General features: G+C 51.0%; 1 protein-coding gene across 4 annotated transcripts in view; it reads left to right on the forward strand.

Annotated features, from left to right (window-relative positions):
• The window catches only part of ANKIB1 (ankyrin repeat and IBR domain containing 1), a 2,153,692-nt gene that overhangs the window by 1,355,312 nt on the left and 773,063 nt on the right, over positions 1-25,317 (forward strand). For all 4 annotated transcript variants that reach the window (XM_069648430.1, XM_069648432.1, XM_069648433.1 and 1 more), the window contains exon 12: positions 12,644-12,778. In XM_069648430.1, the coding sequence (XP_069504531.1) occupies positions 12,644-12,778 (135 nt within the window). The remainder of the gene's footprint in view (positions 1-12,643; positions 12,779-25,317) is intronic.

Raw genomic sequence — 25,317 nt, forward strand, 5'->3', positions numbered from 1 at the left:
ACACTCCAGCACACTTATTGTAAAATATTCTAAACACCGTTACTATTATAATATATACACCCCTTTTTCCTTATCAGATAAGTCACTGTAAAACACCACTTATTTTCATACAGAGGTGAGCGCTTAACTAGATGGCACTCCAATAAGTTTGTGAGAAAGGGAGGGAAAAAGACAGAATATGGAATGGTACACCACTCTAAGATTCAGGAACACTGTTAGCAAGGCAGAAGAGCAAAAGTCACTGGTGAGCCAAAGTCCAAAGGCTGGGCCCACTCTTAGAGAGAGCAGAGCACAAATGCGCCCAAGATCACACAGTTACACTAGGCTTAGGAAGTCTTGCAGAGGGTTCAAAAAAAGTTTAGAGAGGCTTAGGAAAGTTTAGCCAGGGTGTCCCAGACTAACCCAGGTTCGAAAGCCGGGGACTAAATCTACCCCGTACAGTCGGTAGCAAGGGAAGCCAGGCGGGACACGGTACCTTAAGTGGGAAGGATCTTCCAGCGTTGGCAGTTGTTCCTGGTAGTGGGTGCAAGTTGCGTCGTCGTCCACGGGAAGAGAAGATCTCGACTTGGAGGAAAGATGAAGGTCGTTGCACTACCAGGGAAGAAACCTGCCCTAGAGTTTTCCGGTTAAAGGTGGTACCTTTGTTTCGCGGTCGTGGTAAAACGTGGTATCCCGGTTGCCGGGGTGCTTGGCACAGGCAAGGCGGCCACGAGGTATGTCGGGAAGGCGAAAAAACGGTGAAACTGGTTATCCCCACCAGTCAAAGGAAGAAGACTCTCCGGCGGGAGATCTCCTCTGTCGTTGGGAAAAGTGGTGAGGTGGTGAGGCGGTCCAGCAGGGCTCCACCGGTGGTGGTGTCGTGGCAGGTCGGCTCAGCTGCTCCCTCGTCGGATTCTTAGGTCCTGTGGCGACTTCTGAAGTTCCAGTCCCCAAAGCCCTGCTTTTATGCAGCAAACCCCCATTCACTCAGCGTAGCTGTCACTCAAACATGCTAAGTGGTGAGCCGGCCAGCTCACCACTTGGGCCAATCAGGATGGAGTGCGACTTGAGTTCCCTAGGCAACTCAGTCCAGGGTGCCTAAATTCCCCTCCACCCCTCCTAAGTGCCCCAGACAGAGAGGCACCACTTTGGAGGGCTTCTGTGGAGAAGCCCGCCAAAATGTGGAACAAAGGGCTCGACTTGGTTTGGAGTCACAGAAGAGAACACAAACGCCATTTTAGAATCAAGTTTTGGCAAAAAATACCAACCGGAGAATTAATATTAATTAAATAAACCGGCGGCATGTTCGAGGCTACCGTAAATAATTAAATAAAGATAGTAGCCTAAAACAATGGGAAATCCCATAGGAAAATATTTGCGGTTGAATATAAAAAGTAGTATCCACTGCCACCAGCCAAAACTCGATCAGGGGGGACGGAGACGTGCCCCCTCGACTAACAGAGCCTGGGGCAATCGAATTGCCCCAGCCAGTACGTCCACAATATGAAGGTTTGTACTGGTTCTGTTCAGAATTTAAGACTAGTAAAGTCAATGGTGACTTTACATGCCCTGGGAGACAGTAGTCAGTCCCAGGGTATGGAGTCTATACTGGGGGTCACTATGACACCCCTGTGTCACTGCACTGAGGGTGCTGTGTAACACACACCACAAAAACACATGAAGCCCTATGGCGTAAAAGACCCCATAGCCCATTAAACACTTCTAGATTCAAAGAAACACACTCAAATCATGTCCAAGAGTGAGGGTAAAAAGAGTCTCACTCTTGGCAGGAGAAAAAAATAAACCCCAGAAATCCAGCAAAGCTGCTGGGGGACTCACTAGGTTAGGAAATTCAGCCTAAACAGAGAATTCTCCCTAACAGATAGAAATATATCAGGATAAAGCGAGAAGAGTTGTGGATAATCTATCATTTCAATCATTATAATCACAGATCATGCGAGGTGAGCATGAGCGGTAAGGTAGTCCGAGTTCGCTGAGTGGGCAGGTGACTTTGGCAAGCTCTTTAGTAACATAGTAATGGGGTAAGGAGGCATGAGCAGAACATGTTAAGGGTCAGGGGGGCAACGCTGTTCGTAGCAAGACAAGATGCACCTAGTGGGGTTAGGTGCTTAGCTGCAGTATCAGCACAAGACTTGTTGCAGACATGTAGTCTTACCAGACAGTTCCTATGAGGGCAGATTGCCTCGTGCAGGTCGTGCCCTTCGGCTTGTCGGTGAGGACAGGCGCAGACAGGCCCTTCGGCTGCGGTACGCCGGCTTCCGCCTGCCGGTTTAGCCAATCGAATTTGGCTGTGAAGTGAACCAATCAGGGTGCAGCTGCAACGGAGCAGGAAGCAGCACCTAGCGAGGTGCTACAGGGGCGGCCATCTTGGAATAGCCGGCTTCGTTGTTTATAAAAAGTAAATGCACGATCCTGTGCATCAAAATGAGCTTCATTTAGGTCTGCAGTTGAGGAAGCAGATTGTCTTCAAGTGCAAGGTATGATAAGTGCTATGCAGCTAGGAGCCGCATTGGGCAAAAAGTGCGAGCCTCCAGTGCAGATGGTGTGCTGAAACAAGTGCTGAAGGTAGACCCAAGCTGGGGAGATTGGGTGTGAGTGGTCAGGGGCCCGAGGATATCCCGTAAGGCTATCCACACCACTCCCCTCTTTCCTGGTGCATTAGACTGGAAAATCTGACGATACTCCCTTATTCTAACTTTTTGTCTTGGCTTTGGATATGCGTTTCATGAAGGGCTATTACTCCCGGCACCTCGCGTCCCAAGTATAGCTCCACCTTCTTTTTCACTGGGGAATTAATCCCCCTAATGTTCAGGGCGATGACCTTCAACACGTCCATCTTAGCCAAGATCACAGTGTGTCCTTTGGGGTTCTTCTGTGATAGGCAGCCTACGAATGGGACCCCACTGCCCCTATGCCCCTCTCTTGCCTCCCCACCCGGTCCCATTAACCCCCCCCCTCCCACCTTCTCTCCCTCTCCCTGGGCGGGCTCAACCAAGCTCTGCCCCTCTGGCCACCTCCCCGACCCTCCAACTCGTGAGTTGAGCCCATTAAAGCATATCCCTGTGCAGGTCCCTCCAGACCCATTACAGATTCCAAAATAGCCTAATCTGTGTAACACTCCCCGGTACCTCCTTTTAGACTAGTATACCCTGGCATGCCGCAGGCAGGATCCGTGGGTCCCTTACTTATCTCTTCAGTGTCACATTTGGGGCCTCTTTCAGCTGATAGAGCGTTTGCCACTGAGCGTGGCTTATATGTTAGGGCTGGATAACTCCTGTCGTAGTCTATCAATGGAGCCGAAATGTTTGTGAAGCGGTGAAGGAGGCCTCTGCTTGCTGCCGTAATTTTCTCCGCTATGAATATGTCCCATATTTTCAGCCACCATAGGATCACCAGGGGGCCTTCCAGAGATTTCCATGTTCGGGCCACCGTGATTTTGGCGGCTAGCAGTAGGTGAGTTAGGAGGGCAGCCGCTCTGCTAGATCTTGGATATCTGCCAGAGATCGGGGCTCCTAATAGGATTAGTTCTGGCTCCAGGGGTAATGTTGTCTTCGTTATGTCCTTTATGGCCAGGATGCATTGGGACCAGAAGTTTGCAACCACCGGGCATGACCACCATATATGTATGAATGACCCCGGATGGCCACATTGGCGCCAACATCGGGGATCTAAGGGTTGGTTAATGTGATGTAGTCGGAGCGGCGGGTAGTACCATCTTAGAAGTAGCTTATGGGCGCACTCTCGGTTAGTGATGCAATAGGAGGAGGACCGAGTGCGGGTCCAGATGTCTGTCCACGTCTGGTCTTCTATTGGATGTCCTAGGTCCGCTTCCCATTGGGCCATGTATGTTGTTCTGGCCACGAGGGCGTTTGTCTGCAACAGTTTGTAGAACGTTGAGATTCGTCCTCTGTGTGGGGGATCTGCAATTGTCAGCTCTGTGGGGTCCAAGACTTGTGTCGCTGCAGTGCGAGTAGATGGATGAGTGCACCAATGGCGTAATTGCGCATATGAGAATCTATCCGTTTCCTTTAAGCTAAAGGAGCTCTTGCATTGTTCGAAGGTGAGTGGTCTATCTCCCTCGTAGAGCTGACCTAAAGTGCTCAGGCCTCCAGCGATCCAGTTCTTAAAGTTCGCTGGGTGGGCTCCTGGCAAGAATGTCGGGTTATGAAATATTGGGGCCGATGGGCTCAGGTCTCGGGGGGATACCCCTCTGCTTACGAATCCACTCCCAAGCTTTCAGGGTATGTTTGGTGGAGGATAGCATGGTCGGCCACGTTCTCCGTGAGGCTGGGGGAAGATGTAGGAGGAAGCGGAGAGGGAGGGGTAAGCGGGATTGCTCAATCTCTGCCCATCGTGGTCGGTTCGAGCTGATAATCCAAGCTTGAGTGCGGGCTAATTGTGCCGCTATCTGATACTTCTGGAGATCCGGGACCCCTAGGCCTCCTAGGTTGGCATTGGTCAGCATAGTTCTCAGTGGGATCCTTGCTTTTTCCCCCTCCAAATAAATCGCAAAATCTTCCTCTTCAGGCGCTGAAGCGGGGGCCGGGGAATCATAATTGGGAGGGCTGAGCAAGCGTATAGAAGCCGTGGGAGGAGGTTCATTTTACACGCTGATATGCAGCCTAGCAGCGATATCTTCTGTGGGAGCCAGCAATCCAGATCCTCCTCAAGGGTCTTGAATAACGGCTGAAAGTTCGTCCGATAGGTGTCTTCCGGACGGGCTGGAATCTGGACACCCAGATAGGGTATCACCTTTTCTGACAATTGGATCAAACAGAGGGTTCTGAAGGACGTTTTATCCTGCGGGTCCATTTGGACCCCTAGGGCTGATGATTTTGTAAAGTTTATGGCAAATCCCGACACCTTGCCAAAGGCGTGAATTTCTGCCAGGGAGGACCTCAACGATTGGGCAGTATCCGTTATGGTTAGCATTACGTTGTCCGCGTACAACGCTATCTTATATTGGGAGGGGCCTACTTGGGGGCCTTTGATTCTGGGGTTAAGGCAGATTCTTTGGGCCAGGGGTTCCATGAACAGAGCGAACGGCAAGGGGTGTAGGGGACATCCTTGCCTGGTTCCACATGATAGGGATATCGGGTTAGATAGGAGCCCATTGACTCGAAGCAAGGTTTTCGGAGATTGATAGTTCGCTAGGATGTATTTCTGGAAAGTAGGACCAAAGTGGAAGGGCTCTACGGTGAGCCTGAGAAACGACCAGTCCACCTTGTCGAAAGCCTTGGCCGCATCCAAGGCCAGCACTGCCAATTTTCGTGAGTCGCGCTGTGTAATTTCAATTAAGTTCAGGACTCTGCGCATGTTATCTACTGCGGCTCTGTTCATAATAAACCCCGTCTGGTCTGAGTCGATGTCTGGGAGCACTTTCGCTAATCGGTTAGCCAAGACTTTCGAATATATGTTCGCATCCAGGTTTAGTAGGGAGATTAGTCCATATGCTGTGACGTCTCTTGGGTCTTTTCCTGGTTTTAAAGCGAGAACAGTAATCGACTCTTGCATTGTCGGCGTGATTGTTCCAGAAAGAGCGAAAGAGTTGAAAAGCGTTGTCAGCGGGGCTACCAGCTGGGGGCGGAACATTTTGTAAAAGCGGGTCGAGAACCCGTCCGGGGCCCTTGGCTTTAGGCTCTTGATAACATTGTCGACCTCTTCGGTTGTGATCGGGGTCTCTAGCTCATCTCTGGTCGTGAGGGAGACCCGGGGAAGGGCCGCGTTCCGAAGATAGAATTGTTGGTCTTCAAGGGATCTCGGGGACGCCGTCATTGTATCCGTGAGATGGGCTACTGCAATATTCAGTTTATCTTCTTCCGCAAACTGGACACTTCCCTGAGGATCACGAAGGCCTAAAATAGCATTCCTCTTCCTAACCTTCGCCAGCTTTTCCACCAAGAATTTGTTAGCCTTATTTCCGTTAGCATAATAGCTTTGTTTAGTTCTGGCTAGAATCTGGGCTGTGTCCCCCGCATAATGTGCCTCCAGCTTCTTTCGGGCCATCTGCAGGGTCCGGTGGGTCTTAGGCATCCAGTTCTTTGCCTTACATACTGCTTCCGCTCTCTCTACTTCAACCTGTAGGACCTGGCGGATTTGCTTTTTCTTCTTATGATAGGCTGCCCCTTGCGAGATTAAGACCCCTCTCACAACTGCCTTCATCGCGTCCCATGTGGTGGCCGGAGAGGTGTCCTCATTCTTATTTTCTTTAAAGAAATCTTTGATGGCTTTCGCTGGTACATCTCTCAGCGTCATGTCTCCCAGAATTGGGTCATATAGTGGCCATTTGCGCTTTGGGAGAGGGTCCGGATCGTGAGCTCTTAGCATTAGGATGATTGGGGCGTGATCCGATAAGATTCTAGGGCCAATGGTCACATCGTCCGTATAGGCTAACGCCTGGGGGGTAGCTAAGAGCAGGTCGATGAGGGAGTAGGTTCTGTGTACACCGTAATAGAATGAGTAGTCACGGACCTCTGTGTGCAGTACTCTCCAAGTGTCCACCACGTCCAAGGTTCGAAATAGTTTGAGCAGGGCCGTAGCAATGCTATAGTCTTTGCGAGTCGGGGGTGGGATTTATCTTTGGTTGGGTCCGGGGCCCCGTTAAAGTCCCCTCTTATTATTGTCTGGCCCTCTACGAACGGCGGCAGGGCTTCCGCTAAAGCTGAGTAGAACTCTTCCTGTTTTTCGTTCGGGGCATAAATCGAAACCATTGAGTACAGTTGGCCGTAGATCTGGCATTTGATCGCCACTAAACGGCTTCCAGGAGAGAGCAAGGTGTCTAAGATTTGTGGCCTAAGGCCCTTGGTGAATAGTATCGCCACCCCACCTTTCTTGGTGCCATTCGATGCTAGAAACTGTAACGGAAAATGTCTATCCCGAAGCCTTGTGAAGTCTGCTGGGATCAGGTGTGTCTCCTGGAGGAACACCACCAAGGCCTCTTTGTTCTGCAACCGTCGCAACATGGATTTCCTCTTCGGTGGTGCATTTAAGCCTCTGACATTGATCGTCAGGAACCTGAGTTTACGGTGTGGTTGTGAGGTTACGCCTTCACCCATCCGCTCCTGGGGCGACGTCTGAGGGGAGGGGCGGTGGGTATCAGGCAACATCTATGGGCTTGGTGTCTGTGTAGTTCTCCAATGGTCGAATTTTCTGAGACCTCCAACGGGAGGGTAAACTTGTCCTCTTGAGGGAGGCCATTTTTTTCTGTTCGGCAGTTCCCATGGCCAACCGGGCCTTTTTTGTAACTGTGCTCCCAGCCAACGGGGCTGGGATCCAACCATCACATAAGGTTGGTCTCCAAGGGTGAGTTGGTGACATACTCCTTGGAGTGGGGTATAGGCCGTTCGGGACCCGCAGCGTTACTGGTTCCTATTTTCATCTTAGGATCGGTCAGGGAATGACCCCCGGTTCGAGCTGTATCATTTTATCTTTCGACGTCTCTGTGACTTCAACCAGGGTTGCTGCTGCTGTCTCTGGGGTAGCTGCTCCGTCCCCTCCGGCGAGTGCTGCGGGTTCTGAGCGGTCGAGGTCTCCGGTGAGCTTGGGTGTAGGATGTATTCTGCGTCCTCTAGGTGGCTGATTCTGCGCTGGATTCCCCGAAACGAGAATTGGAGAGTGGAGGGGAATAGCCATCTGTAGCGAATCTGCTGGCTCTGTAGGAATAGCGTCAGGGGCCCGAGGGTTCTCCTTTTCTGTAGAGTCGTTAACGAGAGGTCCTGGAAGATCTGCAGCGGGGAACTCATGAACGAAAGTTCATCTTTGGTGCGGCTAATGGCCGAGATGGCCTCTTTAGTAGCGTAGAAATGGACCCTGGTAATTACGTCTGGGGGCCGTCTGAATCCACCCCCTGTCTTGGGCAAAGCCTGTGAGTACGGTCCAGGATAAGTTGGGTTTTATCCATGTTTGGGAGCAGAGCTTGGAAGAAATTGCCGATGTATTCTGGCAACTCCTCGTCTGGGATGGTCAACGGGACCCCTCGGATGCGCAAGTTATTTCGTTGTGTCCTGTTTTCCAGGTCTTCTTGCTTGAACTCCAGCATTTCATTCTTGTTCTGCAGCGCCAGGATCTCCCGTTTCATGTCTTGGATCGTGGCGTCGTGACTCTGGGTCAGGTCCTCCACCTCGCCTAGCCTCTGTTCCGCTTCGATCAGTCTTTGATCAGTTTGGTCCATCCGCATGGTAAGCTCTGACATACATGATCGGAAATCCGCCTTGATGTCCTGCATGAATGCCTGGATGTCTTCCTTAGTGGCTAATTTTCCTTGTTCTTCGAGGGGTTTCTGTGGGGTTACTTTGGGGGGAGGGTCCGGCTTCTTCACTCTGTCCGCCGCCATCAGCATAGTGGAGATGTCCGAAGTTTTGGCTGGTTTCGTTGGCTTCGACATTGTGCCGAAATTAGGGGCACCGGGCTGATGTGACTGCAATACTTAGGGATAGCAAGATGGAACTTTCTGGTCCAAGAAGGCAGGAGGCCGAGATCCCAGGGAGGTTAGATGCGGCTTGTGGGGAGGGGGAGACTCAGGAGCACAGGCAGTCCGTCAAGAGTGTCAGGGATCCCCAGGTCGGGCCCCCGTGGCGTTAGAAAGGGGCTGCAGTAGAGACGCCTTCAACGTGAGATACTGAAGGGAGGTGGGTGAAATGTACCAAGCAGGGGGGGGACCCCAGAGCCGAGACTCAGGGCTGAGTGGGGGTAGCAGGGGTGGGCCGGGGCGCCCCAGGAAGTCCAAGAGATGAGGGGGGGGCTCAAGAAGGGCACCAGGGGACCACTGCTCGGGTGGGGGACACCGCCCGATCTTCTGGGCAGCAGCAGCCAGCCAGTACTTAATCAGGCCTCAAACAATCTCCTACCTCACTAGGGCCCAGGAGGTCCCAGGGCCCGCCGCCGGGTAGGTCACAGGTGCTGGGGAGAGGCCGACAGTCAGCCGTTCCCACCTGGGGATTCCAGGGAAGGCAATGGGCCCGGCCAGCAGAATGAGAGTGGGCCGGGGCGCCTCTGGAAGGAGGAGCCGGACCGCCTGACGATGTAGGGACCGGCGAGGGGGACTCCTGCTCACGGTGGTGTCCGCGCTGGGGCTCAGGCGTGGGGCGGCGGGGTAGGCAACAGTCCCTGTAGGACCCCAGAGGAGGCTAGACTGGAGGCCTCAGCCACGCCACCTCAGCCCGGCGGTCAGGTCATCCGTCGCTGCAGGGGGCGTCCGTCACACCACAGCAACATCGAGGGCCCCGCTGTGCCTCCAAGCTCCGGGCCCTCAGGCAGGGCGGTGTAGGGGATCGCGTGATCACCGCCCCTCGGCGGCCTCGCTCCCGCCGTCAGTCCGGGTGGGCGTCAGCTCGATCCCAGCTGGGGGGGGTTGGGATCGTCGGTTCCTCTGCGGGGCCATCTCCCACGTCCCGGGCTCACTCCCGGCTCCCCGGCAGGGAGCCACTGCGGCTTCGGGGAGCTGTGTGGAAGCCACCCCGCTCCAGGGGTTCTGATGTACTCGGCACAGGGCGGTGGGTGGAGGGAGGAGCGGGGGCTGTCAGCCCGTGTCAGATCGGGACCCGGCTCCAAGGATCCGATCCGATGCTCAACTCGTCCTGCCTCAGGAACGGCGGGGAAACCTCTCCATGTCCGCCATCTTGGAAGCCCCGTCAGGCGGGGGGGGGCGTCGGGGAAACGGGCCGAATCCCAGCTTCTGGGGTGATAATGTCGCCTCCCCAGGCAGCAGCCGACGCTTCAGGGGTTCGCCTCACTCATGATCCGACGGTCGCCACAGACCGATCCTTTAGAGTGCAGATTTATGTCATTGCCGCGGGTCTCGTACGGAGGCCATCACAGGAGCGACTGCATCGTTCGCGCTCCAGGCCACGCCCCCCCAATGGTTTTTTTTAAAAATAAAAGTTGTAGGAAGCAGTTGAAACTTGCACTGCACTGAACATTTCCTTAAACAGCAGGTTCATTTGTTTGTGGGATTGCATTGTGCGTGGAAGGGGGCCTGGCGATGGGGCTTGTGGGGAGTGAGGCATGCCAGCAGGGAACATAGTTCCACTACTTCTTTTCATACACTTCTTCCACTGGTCATTTGGGCTTTTCCCAGTACAACACGCAAATTAACGATGTAGCAAGGAAGAAATCCACTTGTGACCAATACTGGAGCAAGCAGACTAGTTTATTTTCAGGTAGGTTTACTTTGTGAATGGATGATGCCAGCGGCTGCAACTCAGAATAAAAAAATTAAGGAAAGTTTGCATACGTAGCTCTCTCAATCCCATTACACTAGGGTAGGCCCAGTAGGGGTTTTCCTGACCAGATCACTGGGCTGTGACAAAGGGTATTAACCCCCATTGAATGCCAACTCAATGATGTGCTTTTCTTTATTGCCCACCGGCTTCCAGCAGCATACAATTAGAATTGTGTTGGTCCTGCGTGGCTGTCATTGCCACTTAGAAGAATTTAGATGAGTTGTTTTTCCTCTGATAATCCAATCGTTAAGACATCTAGGAGAGTCTAGGCACACTTTTTTCTCCAGTCCAGCGACTGGTGTTTGTGCTCTGCCACACAAAACCTTCAGGTCTATTAACACAACCAATGTCAAGCTGGTCACATAGAAGACTATTGTTTTGGTAGACCTGTCATCCGCTAGTATGATACGATATGGCATTTATAACACGCCTATACACAAGTGTTTCAAGGCGCTTTATAAATGTAGTGTAAGGGAGATTCAAGCTATCTCTTCCTTTGAACCCTACATAATCTTTCATAATGACAAAATGGTTCTGTGCACACACCTGGCTTTCCTCTGTGAAGTGATTTCTTCTTGTCACATCGAAGGCGGACAGGACACCGCCAGCGGGCATTGTAATTTTATTTTGTCCCACACCAAAGATTTCCAAAAAAGCAGATATTTTTGGTAGCGCAGTGTGGAAGGGTGCCTGTATTTTGGAATGGTACAAACTTCAAAAGTGGTCACCTCCCATGGGGTTACACAATCATGCTGTGAGGGATGATGCTTAAGGTGTGTTATGCTTGAGCTAAAACATGGCGCTGGTGCGCAGTGTATTCTGGGAGCACTCAGAGCCATAATGGATATTTACTTCATGCCGCAGTGAAAAGCTGTACTCATTTTGCTGAGAGCTGGATTTACTATGCTGAAGAAAACATGCTTTCCAAACCTGGTATGCAGTCAAGGACATTCTGCTGGGAAAGCTGGCTTTGTTATGAGTTATGGGACTGTTTTCCGTGGCGCTTGCTTTTAGAGGAGGGAAGCACTTTGCTCCTTGAGGTTACTGTCAGTTGACCCAGCTGGCAACCAACGGCTGCCCATCAATGCGCAAGTGCGTTGCCAGAAGGTTTGAGAAATTACCACCCCTTTTTGAGGAGTGCATATATGCGGAACCCCTTAACGGTCAGACGGGACCTCAGTTGGAGGGGGGACGATTCCATCCGGCATACCTGTGGGCTGTTGTGCTCTCTGCCTGGCTGTTATCGGGGTCTTCCAGCCGCTTCTGGCGAGATGAGGGATTCAGTTACGCCCACGGTGATGTATTTTCTTTTGTATTCTCTGTTTCTTCTGCGATTTATTTCTATGTTATCACTTGTTGCTTCCAAGCTTTGAATAAATAGCCGTATAAGTGCTCATTATAGTGTGTGTGGTTGTACGTCATTGCGTCTACCTGCGTTTAAAGTATTGGCTCCGTAATTGCACTGGTGATTAATGACTGTCTGTGCACTCTGGCCGAGCAATACAAGGTGTGACCTTTCAAATGGAGGTCCCCTGGGATACTATAAGTAAGGTGGCTACTTAGGCAACCTCATCCACCTCCTGCAAATGGATGTGAATTCTTGGGCGAGTGCTTTTCTTTTTAGCAAAATGTTATGTGGAATCTCTTCTCTTAACACTGCTGAGGAATAAACCGGGACAGCTGCCATTTTGGGATGGGAAATCCTTTGATTTAATCTGGAAAGCAGTGGCACATTATATTGAGTGTGCTATAGCCAAAAAACTCTGTAAGAATATGTAACACTGATGTGCGAAAGAAAGGACTGACAGGAGGTGCCTGTGAGCAGTGCCGGACGAGTGTGGTCAAACCCCAGCTTCTACACCTAGGCATGTGTTTAAATTTAAAGGGGAAGGCATTTTGAGGTGCAGAGGCTCTGATCCTGTCCCTGTTGAAGGACACCCATGAATATAGTGACAAGCGGACTATGAACTAGGTGTACTGTAATCACTAGAGTAAGTAAAATGTTTGTATAGTGGTATGACCCAACATAAGTACTGTTCTACTCTCACGTGTTTCTATTAATGAGTGTACTTGATAAGCTTAGGTGGTAGTAGATCCTGATACCCACCGCCCTAAGACCTAATGCCAAACCAAGCTTACGTACATGATTTACTGATGCAAAATGTTAGTGTTGCCGTTAGACCTGGGTTGTTAATTAGAAATTGCCAGATTATAGTTGGCATGTTTTAAGGTCTTTTAAAAGCGTATTTACTTATACGTTGTCTCGATAAGATAATCATGCTCTTAACACATGCATTTTCTATAGAATTGTAAATAGTTGACATCTATTTTTGAGTTTCAAATAAAATATTTGAATATACGCACTGTCCTGTCACATTGTGTACATTATAAGGCTTATGCAATTTTTATATTTCTTTCCACAGTGCAAGTATGATTTCTGCTGGATTTGTTTGGAAGAATGGAAAAAACACAGCTCATCTACAGGTGGTTACTATAGGTGCACTCGGTATGAGGTCATTCAGCATGTTGAGGAACAATCCAAGGAAATGACAGTAGAGGTAAAACACTATTTATGTGGCTTTTGTTTGGATTTCTGGACAAAAAAACGATTAAAAATAATAAAGCAGTTAAGCACTCGTACAAACTGATGCTTTAGCACAGTGAAAAGTAATGCAGATTTTAAGTTTTGTTTTGTGGTAGCCTGTGGACACTGCGAGCGGGGTACCATAATATTGGACAGCTTGGCGTTACTTTCAATTCAATGGACAACCAATATGGGTATTTTTACTAATTTCACACTGTTATAATAAATAACCCAGCCCAGTGTTGAGCATTTGGGGGTACTGTGAGGAGTCAACAATGAGAGGGGTGAGCATAAGGTGTTCATGTTTAAACAAAGACTTTTATTAAATTAAAAAGAGGTGGGGTAAATGCCTTTCTAGCCCTATTCTAAAGAGGAATTTTTGTACCTAGAAAGCAAAACCAAGGATATGACTGTGCTAGAATAGTCCATAAATAATAATCTGTGCTTGTGTCCAAAACGTTGTTTCGAGGGGATTGGGTCCTCCGACGTATTCCATATCAATGACATGTAATCACCACAGCGGTGCTACTTCGGAAAATGTTCGGTGTCTGCGTTCTGCGTTGACGTCGATACGCCACCCTCTAGGACCTCCTCCGACGGCCGACGTCACTGGATGTTATAAGTAGGACGCACGACGCCCGTAGCCTCAGTTCCGTGTTTTCTGCAAACGTGTTCGCTTCGGAGATCTGGGCGCGCCTCGACTCTTTGGAGTTTCTGTTCTTTCTCGGTTCTTCGAACCTGTTCGTATTGTGAAGTATTTCTTCGTGAAGATGTCTACCTCGTCTTCCACCCCGTGTCCGGGCTTTAAGAAGTGCGGGGACTGTGGGCCCAAGATGTCGGTGACGGATTCGCACAACGCCTGCCTCTGGTGCCTCGGGGAGGCCCATGACACGGATGACTGTGTCGACTGCCAGTCGCTCACGTCCAAAGCCTTGCGGGAGCGCAAGAAGAAGTTATCGGTAAGTAAGGTGCGCAATCCACGGAAGTCGAGGTCTGCGGGGCTTTCGGCGGACGATTCGAGCGGCGACTCTCCGCATCATCGTCGGAAGTCCAGTGGGTCTCGGTCCCGGAGTCGGTCCCGCCACTCCTCTGCCTCTTCGAGGCACTCCCGGAAGCGCAGTCATCGGTCGCCTTCCCCGTCCTCATCCGAGGACTCCGTCCGTCGGCGGGACGCTTATCCCACCAAGCATGCAACGCCAGAGGAATGGGCTTCCTTCGGGAAGAAAATGGTAGCGATTCTCGAATCGCAGGGTACCGAGGTTGTCGATGGACTCTTTCGAGGCCCCGCCTCCGAAGAAGTCGTTGACGCCATCGGCGCCCAGGCTGTTGAGGGACACGCTCAGGGATCCGGCCTCGAGGCCTGTGTTGACGCCGTCGATGCTGTCGGTGCCGCGTTCGGCGTCAACGCCGATTCACTCGACGCCTTCAATGCCTTTCGAGACTGTTTCGACGGGGGTACCCTGGGGCTCGGTGGAACCCCCTAGAAAGGCTCTGGCCAAGGTCAAGCATAGCTTTGTTCCACATTCTGTACCTTTTTACCGCCATCTTGAGTTTATTTCAGGGGTGGATGAGGGCTCTGATGATGTCATGGTTCCTGATACGGTGCCAGGCGAGATTCTCTCGGGCCATAGCCAAATTGAGGACCTGCGGCAGTCCCTGCACGATGCCAGTGGGCTGGAAACCTCTCCGGAAGTGGAGTTTTGTAGGCCTGAGCCTGGCACTCATGCCGACTCCTCGTACCGGCGCCTTATGTCCAGGGTCACCGAGTACTTGGGGTGGTCTGCTCCCCCAGGGGATTTTCTTCAGGATGACCTTACGGATATCCTCGACCAAGGTCCACCAACTGACCCGGTACTGCCATTCCATATGGCTCTACAGAGGAGGGTGGCGGCGGCTAGGACTGCTCCGGAGAGTCTCCCGACAGTGGCCAAGTCTTTGCTGCGAAAATACCGCCCAGCCAGTAGCGACCCCTGCTACTTGACCAAGCACCCCACTTCGGAGAGTTTGTATCCTACCATCCCTCCTGATAGGCCAAGCGTTTTGACGGCTGGGCGAAGAAATTACTTTCTTCAGGGGGTATGGCGCTTCAGGCGGCCAACTCCGTATGTGCCTTGTCGTGTTTCACGCACACTCTGTGGAACTGTTTCCTTAGCAGCTGAACATATTCCCGAGGGGGACGAACGGGATGGTTTCCTTGCCATGGTTCAGGATGGCAAGGATGCCATGTGTGAGGCCGTTCAGTCGGGTTTGGACATGGCAGATTGCGTCAGCCGGTCCATGGCGGCGAGCTCCGTAATACGCAGGTTTGCGTGGTTGCGGAAGTCGGGGTTTGCTCCTGATGTGCAGGCCCGGCTCCTCAACATGCCCTTTGACGGGGAACATCTTTTTGGCAGCAAGGCTGACGAGAGCCTTGAGGTTGCAGCCCTCCAAAGCTGCAGCGAAGCCGTTGGGCGCTGCAGTTCGCCAAGCTCCGCCTTTTCGTCCTAGGGGACAGCAATGGAGGGGAGGTTCCTTTCGTTATTACTCATCCTTTGGTACAGCGAAAGGAGCTGCCAGTCAAAGGGGCCACTGTAGGAGTGCCAGAGGTGGAAAACAAGGTACTGGAGGTGCCAAGGCCGCTCGGGCTGTTGCCTCTTTGCCCTCAGGCAACGCCGCAGCCGCTTCAGCTCAGTCATGAGGCCATGTCCCATGGTTCGCCGGTTGGGGGAAGGCTGGCGCAGCATCTCGCAATTACTTTAGATGTGTGGGTTCTGGAGATCATAACCCACGGCTACTGTCTTCCGTTCCGGCAGAGGCCTCAAGACAATCCACCAGGGAATCTCTCTTTGAAGAGTCCGAATCCGCTCCTTGCGCAGGCAATTCAATCACTGCGGGAGAAATGGGCCATAGAATGGTGCCGGTAGTGGAGAGGAAAAAGGGATGGTATTCCCCTTATTTTTTGATTTCCAAGGAAGACGGGGGTTTTAGACCCATCATGGACTTGCGTGGTTTGAACAAACTTCTCAGGAAGGACAAGTTCAAGATGGTTACTCTCTCTCAAGTCCTCCAGGCACTTCAACTTCAGGACTGATTGGTGTCTCTCGACCTCAAGGACGCTTATTTTCAGGTGCTGATACATCCAAAGCACAAGAAGTACCTGAGGTTCGCGGTTGGTGACTCGCACTTTCAGTTTCGGGTCCTGCCGTTCGGATTGACCTCCGCCCGAGGGTCTTCACCAAGCTCATGGTAGTGGTGGCAGCATACCTCAGGAAAGGGGGGATTCACGTCTACCCCTACCTGGACGATTGGTTGATCAGGGCGTGCTCTACCGAGCAAGTCCTGGATCACCTGTCAGTCACCTGCCACTCCCTCCACAAGCTGGGCTTCTCCCTCAACTTAAAAAAGTCTCATTTGACACCAACTCAGAGGCTCCAGTACATCGGAGCAGTGCTCAACACATCCCTGGGGCTGTTTTCCCCTCCCCAGGTGAGAGCTCATCACATTCAGCAGATGGTGCACAAGTTTCAGCTTGCCCAGTCTCTCCCAGCGTTCGAGTTCTTGAGATTGCTCGGCCTCATGGCATCCTGCATTCTTCTGGTGCCAGAGGCCAGGTTGCGGATGAGATCTTTGCAATGGGCACTTAAGCTCCAGTGGTCTCAGTCCTCCGGCAGGATGTCAGACCCTGTTCAGGTGCCGTCCTCGGTCGCCCAGGACCTTTATGGTGGGCCGTCGAAGACAATCTGATGAAAGGGGCTCCATTTTGGCTACCCTGGCCGGAGGTGACGATCGTGACGGACGCATCCCTCACGGGATGGGGAGCTCATGCCAACGAGTTGACAGTCAGCGGTCGTTGGTCTCCGTCGGAGTCCAGACTCCATATCTATCTGTTGGAGCTGAGGGCCGTCAGGCTAGCCCTGAAGGCTTTTCTGCCAACTGTGCGAGGGAAGAATGTCCTGATCCTGACTGACAACATGGTGGCCATGCACTACCTCAACAAAAAGGGGGGGGCAGGGTTACTTCCTCTGTGCAGGGAGGCGATGCAGCTCTGGTTCTGGGCAATCCAGCAGGAAGTTTCGATCTCAGCAGTTCATCTGGCTGGAGACGAAAACGAGAAGGCGGACACTCTGAGCAGGCAGAGCGCGATCTCTCACGAGTGGGAGTTGGCCCAGGAGATTCTCCTGGAGATCTTTTCCCTTTGGGGGACCCCTCAAGTGGATCTCTTCGCCTCCAGTGTCAACCGGAAGTGCGAGAGGTTCTGCTCTTGGGAATTTCCTCCAAAAGGAGCCTTAGAAGACGCGTTCGTGGTGGAGTGATCATTCCCACTGCTGTACGCGTTTCCTCCAGTCCCCGCCATCCCGCAAGTGCTGCAGAGGTCATGGAGGTTCGGTTCCCGGATGATCCTCATTGCTCCGGCGTGGGCCAGGAGGACGTGGTACCCGGACCTTCTCGACTTGTCCATCTGCCCTCCACGTCGTCTTCCGACCGAGACGATCTGCTCTCACGGGAGGGGGGGTCAGGTTCTCCATCCAGAGGTCAGATCCCTCAACCTTCACGCTTGGTTTCTGAAAGGTTGAGGTATAAGGATTGAGACCTCCCTGAAGACGTGATGGAGGTGTTGCTCTCGGCCAGACGGCCCGCAACAAAGTCCCTGTACCGTTGGCGTAATTTCTACGACTTGTGCAGGGTTAAGAATGTGGATCCTTTTGCTTGTGACATTCCCATGGTTCTGTCTTTTTTGCTTTCTTTGGCCCACAGGGGCTTGCAAGTGGGTACCATTAAAGGTTACCTGGGGCGCTGTCCATATTTAAGTGCTCGTCTGAAGACTGTTCCTATTTTAAAATTCCTTTAATTTCTCAGTTTCTGAAAGGGCTCACTAATGCATTCCCTCCGTCACTTTTCCAGGTGCCCGGTTGGGATTGGAACCTTGTTCTCATGTTTCTGATGGGTGCTCCGTTTGAGTCTTTGCATTGATGCCCTTTGAGACTGTTAACTCTTAAAACTGTATTTTTGGTTGCGGTCACTTCCGCTCGCAGAGTGAGTTACAGGCACTTTCAGTTAAGCCACCTTTACTGTGTTTCGTAAGGACAGGGTTGTCCTTAGAGTTTGTCCTTCCTTTCTTCGGAAGGTGGTGTCGGAATTTCATTTAGGCCAGAAGGTTGTTCTTCCGGCGTTTTATCCTCCTCCACATCCTGGTAAGGAAGAGGAGAGGCTCCATAGGCTTGATCCTAGTAGAGCATTAAGCTTTTATGTCACGCATGTCCCGGGTCAGAGTGGACGATCAACTCTTCATTGGTTACGCTGGAAAGCGTTTGGGACAAGCTGTGACGAAACAGACTTTGTCTCGCTGGATTATTCTGGCTATTTCTGAGTGTTACCGCTTGGCGGGTAAGGACCCACTGGTCGGCTTGTGGGCCCATTCTACCAGGGGTATGGCGGCCTCTACTGCCCTACAGAGGGGTGTTCCTATTCGTAACATCTGTGATGCATCCACCTGGCTTCGGTACATACTTTTGAACTTCACTACTCCCTCAATTCCATCCGGGGGCAGGATCTGGCCTTTGGCAAGGCGGTCCTTTACTCCGCAATTTGATTGGGCATTCTAAATTTCTGTTTTCTAAATTCTTTTCTCACCTCCTTGCATTGGTACTGCTTTGGGAGTCTGTCATTGATATGGAATACGTCGGAGGATCCAATCCCCTCGAAGAACAAGTTACACTCTTACCCAGTAACGTTCTTTCGATGGGATGGTTCGACGACGTATTCCATACCGCTCGCTCCCTGCCTTCCCCGCTACAGAATTTCTTATGCGATTGCAGCTTACGTTTCCGCAAGGCTTTGTGTGTCTGACTGGCAGAAGACTGGTGCCACACGTTCTGGGAAAAAACTACAACTGAGGCTACGGGCGTCGTGCGTCCTACTTATAACTTCCAGTGACGTCGGTCGTCGGATGAGGGCGGCGTATCGACATCGACGCAGGACGCAGACGCCGAAGATTTTCCGAAGCAGCACAGCTGTGGTGATTACATGTCATTGATATGGAATACGTTGTTGGACCATCCCATCGAAAGAACGTTACCAGGTAAGAGAGTAACTTGTTCATCCTGGCCCTCACACTATAAACAAAATAACAAAGCATGCAAGGAAATGTCTTTGTCTTGGCAAAAGTGTTGAAAAACAAAAAAACTCCAACAAAAATATTCTCCAAGGTAAAAGGCCCTTGCACCCAGAGGATGTTTCTCTTCCCCTATATTCTTCAAATATGATTTCAAAAGTGTTCCTTTAAGTAGCAATTCCTTTATACCTGCTCTGGATTTACAAAGTTCTTGCTTAAGCAATACAATTCTATACAAGTCTTTCTGTGACACCTCTTAACTGTAGATTTCCTGGTATACGCTAGAATCCATGTGATCACTGCACGGCCCGTAATCCCGCCGGCCAAAATGTCAACTGCAATTACAGCAGCGCTGTGATGAGATAGATCACTTCTGCCAGCCTGCCCCGGCTTGCAATCCACACCCCGCACTTATTTTACTGCGGCACACACCTGTGTGCGCTGCCGACATCCTTGTACCCCTGCAGCGTCAGCTCCTCCCACTTACATAGGGTGGTGCTGATGCCGCAGGGACTTCTTTTTAAAAAATGTATCTTCTCCCCCTGCTTACCGTAATGGTAAGCCGGGGACACCCCTGCAATCCACAAACCCAGTTACTGCCTCCAAGGACAGCGGGGGACACGCCCGCTCTGCTTGGGCGCAGTAATGGGGATCAGAATTTGTGTACCGTGCTCAAGCGCAATCTTAGTAATGTTGCCACAATTGTGGTGACATTATGATAGGATTCCCTTCACTGCTAGGAATGTTGGTTCAACTTCAATTGCCTGGTATACTCACCTGCCAGTACTTCAAAAATGTCTCTCGGGGGCTAGCGGCTGGGGGCGGGGAGGAGGTGGCCAGAAGTCGAGCGATCAGGATGTGGGTTCTTGGAGCGCCCGTGGCTGCCAGCGATATCTTGCTACAACATCCTGTTTTCGTGGTGGAATTTGATTAAAAAAATGTATCAGCAGGACGCCATGTATATGGGGAACTACTTACTGAAAGGTGCCTGGTGAAATCCAGATATTGACGGATAGAAGAGTGTGTGCCGTGTGAGCAGCGCCAGCCAAAATGGCCACCAGCGGCTGTAATCCTTGGCACTTAGCTGAGGAACCATGACCGTCTGAACAACATGTTCGCTGGCGTTGGAACACTGGGTTGGAGCCTTTGTGTGCCTTGGAACCGAAACGGACTAAGAGGAGTCCACAGACACGACAAACAGCCTGAAGGAGCCCTGCGCAGCCAATGCGAACCATGCCGCAGTGAGATCTACGACCCCAGGTGGTGCCTGCGATGCGGGCTGGACAGCAGTCCCCTGCCAGAAGGGAGATCCTGCCCGACCTGGTAAGGAAAATCCACAGGCTCATAGAATAACCATGGGCTCAGGTCCCGCACCAGGTGACAGCATTAAAATATTGTGGCATGGATCCCGACGCAGCTCCATGGTACCCCCCTCCTTCGCCTGAACTCCTGCAAGGCTCCGGACCCCCCAAGGCGAAGTCGAGGCTGAGCTGGAGCAACGTGGACCGGACACATCGGAGAGAGGGGAGGATCGCAGCCGTGGACTACATCAGGCATCAGCTCCGATCCGGACAGGCGGTGATTGAACGTGCAGCTCCCCACCCTTAATAACAGCTCAATACCGGTGCAAGCACGAACTGTATGCTAATACTGCCGAGACAGGGTACAGAGAATTACACATCTACTGTGCTGAAATTGTGATACGGATAGACACTCAGGCTACACTACCTGAACATCATATTCTTGTAGCATTATCTATAGCTATATGGACGACATGCAGATAGTGGCTCCCTCATCAGGGTGAATTCAGTGGTAAATGCCCCTCTTCCCTGCTGTCCTGTACTTTCGCCACCTGATCTAAAATTGGCCCGGGATCAGGGAAACACGGCCTGCCCATACGAAACACCTGGAACAGATCAGCAATATTGGTCCAGAATTAACACGGCTGGAAACACCCCCTGCTGCAGAGTAACACAGCATATGGCAAATGAGCTGCCTTCTGAGGACACTTTGACATTCCTCTCACACTATTACCCTGGAAGCATAAACGGGCCCCCTGTGCCAAGAGGGTGACAGACAAAATGGGGACGGGCGACAGGAAACCTAAAAGAGGAGCTAATGGACCACTTGAATTGAGAATAGGTTCCTGCAAGATAGGGGGACGCACGCCAGGCTGAACACATTGGGCACGCTCAGCATACCCTGGATCCGGGATAATCTGGCACTGAGACCCCTGACCACCTATCCAGTCCTTTCTCAGCCCACTGATGCTAGGGTACTGAATAGATATCGATCTTATTCGGCAATGCAGGGTTGCGGCTCAGTGACAAGACCTATGGCGTCTATGTCTACTGACATATACATCGTCACAGTGCCTCCTGGGGTGCCTACTGAGATGTGATCTCCCCCCAACTGCCACAGCTAGTCGGCCTAAAGACGCAGAGGAAGATCCACGGAATGACAGGAGATCTGGCACAGAACTGATCAGACGCAAGCACCTCGTTGCGCAGGTGAGACTTTTGTGTACCTCACTGCGCCCACAATCAGGACTATACTGTCGCCATGAACACAAGTACTCTGGTCTTGCTCAGGAGGAGCCGAGTGATTGCGCATCCTACACAGTAGCTCACCATGGTCAAAGATGCATTAACAAAAAGTATCCACTCAAAGTAAAATGGAGCAATATGTGACACCAGCGGCAGTCACCCCTGTGGGGCAGGCACGACCAGAAGACACGGCAGAAGTGGGGCACGCTATTTCTCTGAAGGATGTAATGAATGCCATCGCCAACGCCCGAGCTTCCATGGAAAAGAAAATGGACGGGATTAGTGCGGATGTGTATCTGCTGCATCATCATCGGCAAAAACTAACGTCTCATACAGGGGAAGCAGAGAATCTTATACCTGGAATAGAAGATGGGCTCCGCAAAATTGACCAACAAATGTCCAGAGTGATGGCACACCTTAAAACATTACAAGAAAGAGTGGATGAAGGAGAGGGTAGATCACAACGTTACAACGTCGCATCCTAGGAATGCCCGAGAAGACAGATGGGCCAAATATGGAACTATTTCTGGACATATGGCTGTCAGAAATGTTTGCGGCCAGGACATTCTCCAATTTCTTCTCTATCGAATGGGCTCACTATGTGCCGACCAGAAGGGCCAGGGGCACCGCCTCGCACAGCGATTGCTAAACTACTGAATTATAGAGACCGCTAGGCCCTGCTGCAGATGGCTCATGCCAAGGGATCCATTGCATACAATGGACTATACCAGAGAAGTGCAACGAGCTAGACAATCGTTTGACCAACTTAAGAAATGTCTGCAATCCCTGAACATCAAATATGGTCTCCTGTTTTCCGCACAACACAAGATATATCGCAAAAGTACAACAGTACACTTCACGGACCGTATGGATGCGTGGAGAGAACAACATCTTGAGGGAGACTAGAGGCCAGACAAGAACAACAAGAACAGAACCAGAGCCAGACCCAAAGGACTCCCGCTGGAGCGGCCACCACAAGACCAAGAACTAGAACCACCACCTCCTATGCACAATGACTGATATGCAATGCTGTATACACCATGCTGATACTGCGCCAGTTAAGTAGCACGCCTCTGCACTCTGGAACAAAGATGGAACCACAATCCCACAACTTGAGTCAACGCTGCACGGCCCAGCGCACCCCCTCTCCCCCTGATCCGTGAACACTTGCACTGCCAAACGTACCTGTTCCATTAAGATTAACAAGATGTTTGGTATGTTTTTTGTTTGATAGTAGATGGCCGACCGTTTCGCCTATCAGTAAAGTTCGGGAGACAGATGCTTCAAGTTGGGATGGAGTATGGGGAGGGAAGTTTGTAAATGTTGTTTGTGTTCTCGAATCCACCATTTAGATCTACCTGGGCACTCACTCATCTGCACCGCAGCACACATGCACAAAACATTCTCCCCGTGCCACCAGATACACAGATGCACACTAGCCAACCGAAACAGCCATGGCCAGAGATAGCATAAAATCCCTGAAATTCCTTACATGGAACGTTAATGGCCTAAGCACTGGGATCAAACGACGTCTAGTTACACAATTCCTTAATAGGCACTCCCCTGATATTACTCTCCTCACCGAAACGCACCTAGCAGGCACAATGTGGAGCCTCTTCTGACGCTCAAACTACCGCACAGCATTAGACGCTGGCTTCTCCATGGGCTCTAGGGTAGGTCTGATCCTGCTTCATAAGAGACTCCCTTTCATACTGTCTAAGGTGGTGCAAGACACCAGGGGTAGATTTGTGTTAACTGCAGGGCTCGCTATGGAACGAGACATTCGTAATTCTAGCAGTATATGCCCCCCATCAATGAACTAATTAAGGACATCACACCCATAATCACATTCCACATATCAGAGGGGGAGACTTCAATGATGTTATTGATGTAACAATGGATCGTATACACCTACGAGGCAGGAATCCTAGGGTGAGCACCAAACTTGCTGCCTTCACTTCAGCACTTGAACTGAGTGATGTATGGCAGGATCTGCATCCTACAGAGCGAGGGTATTCCCATCATTCTGGAGTCCATGCCTCACTCTCAAGGCAGGATTACTTTTTCCTCCAAACAATAGACACACAGAGCGATCAGTGCGACTTTGCTTCCCCGAAGCATAGCCGACCGCTCACCCCTGATGATGGAGCTGAAGACAGGCCATTCCCTCCCCCATCATGGCGTTTAAATATTTACTACCTTGGCTTCCCAGAACTCATTGATTGTATTTGGGAGACAACAACCACATACTTTGAAATTAACACTGGAACGGTAAACAGGCCAGCAATACTGTGGGAAGCATATAAACTGATCCTCCGAGGAGAGATCCTCTCCTGGACGTCAGCTCGTAAAAACCTCACAAACAAATAGTAGTAGTAGCGGTGGAGCAGGAAGTAATGCAGCAAGAGGCGGAACATATAGATAAGGGGTCACCTGATACACACAGATCCCTCCTAATGGCCAAAGCTTGCCTTCGTAATGTCGCCTTAGACAATGCTAAACAAGCACATTCGGAGATGCGTACGCGACTATATGAAACATGGGTCAAAGCCGGTAAGATTCTGGGCTGGCTGGATCGCAGGGACCAGCAAGTCAGGGAAATCAGAACAGCACAACTTGAACTATTGCAATCAGATTGTGATATTGCGGAGGGATTTGCGGATTACTACGCAAATCTATATAAATCCCCAAACAAATTAGCACTACTGTGCTTGACGACATTACACTACCCTGTCTGGCCACAACACAGAAATCATACCTGGAAAACAATATTACAGAAGAGGAAACCGTGACTGCCAATCTCAATTGCAATCTGGGAAAACACCGGGCCCAACGGATTCCTGATTGAAACATGGAAAAAATTGGGAGGGAACGAGATGTCCCCTCATCTGCTTACAATGTTCCTACATTGTAAAGAACAAGGCATCCTACCCCCAGATCTGCGCAAAGCCAGTATAATTGTCATCCCAAAAGCGGATAAGACCCCAGAGCTATGCATCTCACACAGGCCGTTCTCATTAATAAACAGTAAAACCAATGTTTTGGTGAAGGTACTTGCGAACAGGCTTCAAAAGGTAGTATCCTCGCTGGTCCATCCGGACCAATGTGGATTTATGCCACAGAGATCCACCCGCATGAATATCCGTAGATTACATTTGGTGCTGGAAAGAGCTCCAGCCCTCCAGGAACCTCTTGCACTGTTGGCTGTTCTGCTCCTGTCCGGAGGTCACGAAAATACTTGAATAATATGGGACATTTAGTGGGCTAAAGGTAAACTGGAATAAGTCCATCTTCTTTCCAATGAAAGGGGCTGCCCAAGCAATCCCTCCACACTGCCCATACCGTATTGTACTAGAACACTTGTGCTATCTGGGGATCCAAGCCACGGTAGTCCTTGCGGAATATATAACCCGGAATCTACTCCCGATTACAGAGAGATTAATTGCAGATGTCCGACACTAGGTATTGCTCCCATTAACCCCACTTGGAAGAGGTGCCCTCTTTAAAATGCTGGCGCTACCGCGCTTTTTATACGTCCTCCAGAATGCCTCACTCCGAATACCAGATTTGGAGTTCCATAAGATTGAAAGCATCCTTAGAACCTTGATATGGGGTGGAGGACACCCACGAATTGCGTTACAGATATTGCAACAGTCTATCTGGGAGGGTGGAATCGGGCTACCAGACCTGCAATCATACTATTGGGCAAGTCAGATGGCGATGTTTAATGACATCCTACATGGGGACAAGGAACTACCTCACATTAGAGCAGAGATCAATGCGATGCAGGGCATATCCCCACGCATGAGTCTTTACCAGACCATGACAAAGCCCCCTCCTCGCACAATGACAGTTCATACTACAATAATATGGCAA

This window comes from Ambystoma mexicanum, chromosome 2q (genome assembly GCF_040938575.1).
Source record: "Ambystoma mexicanum isolate Mex_15411 chromosome 2q, UKY_AmexF1_1, whole genome shotgun sequence".
Classification (NCBI taxonomy): Eukaryota; Metazoa; Chordata; class Amphibia; order Caudata; family Ambystomatidae; genus Ambystoma; species Ambystoma mexicanum.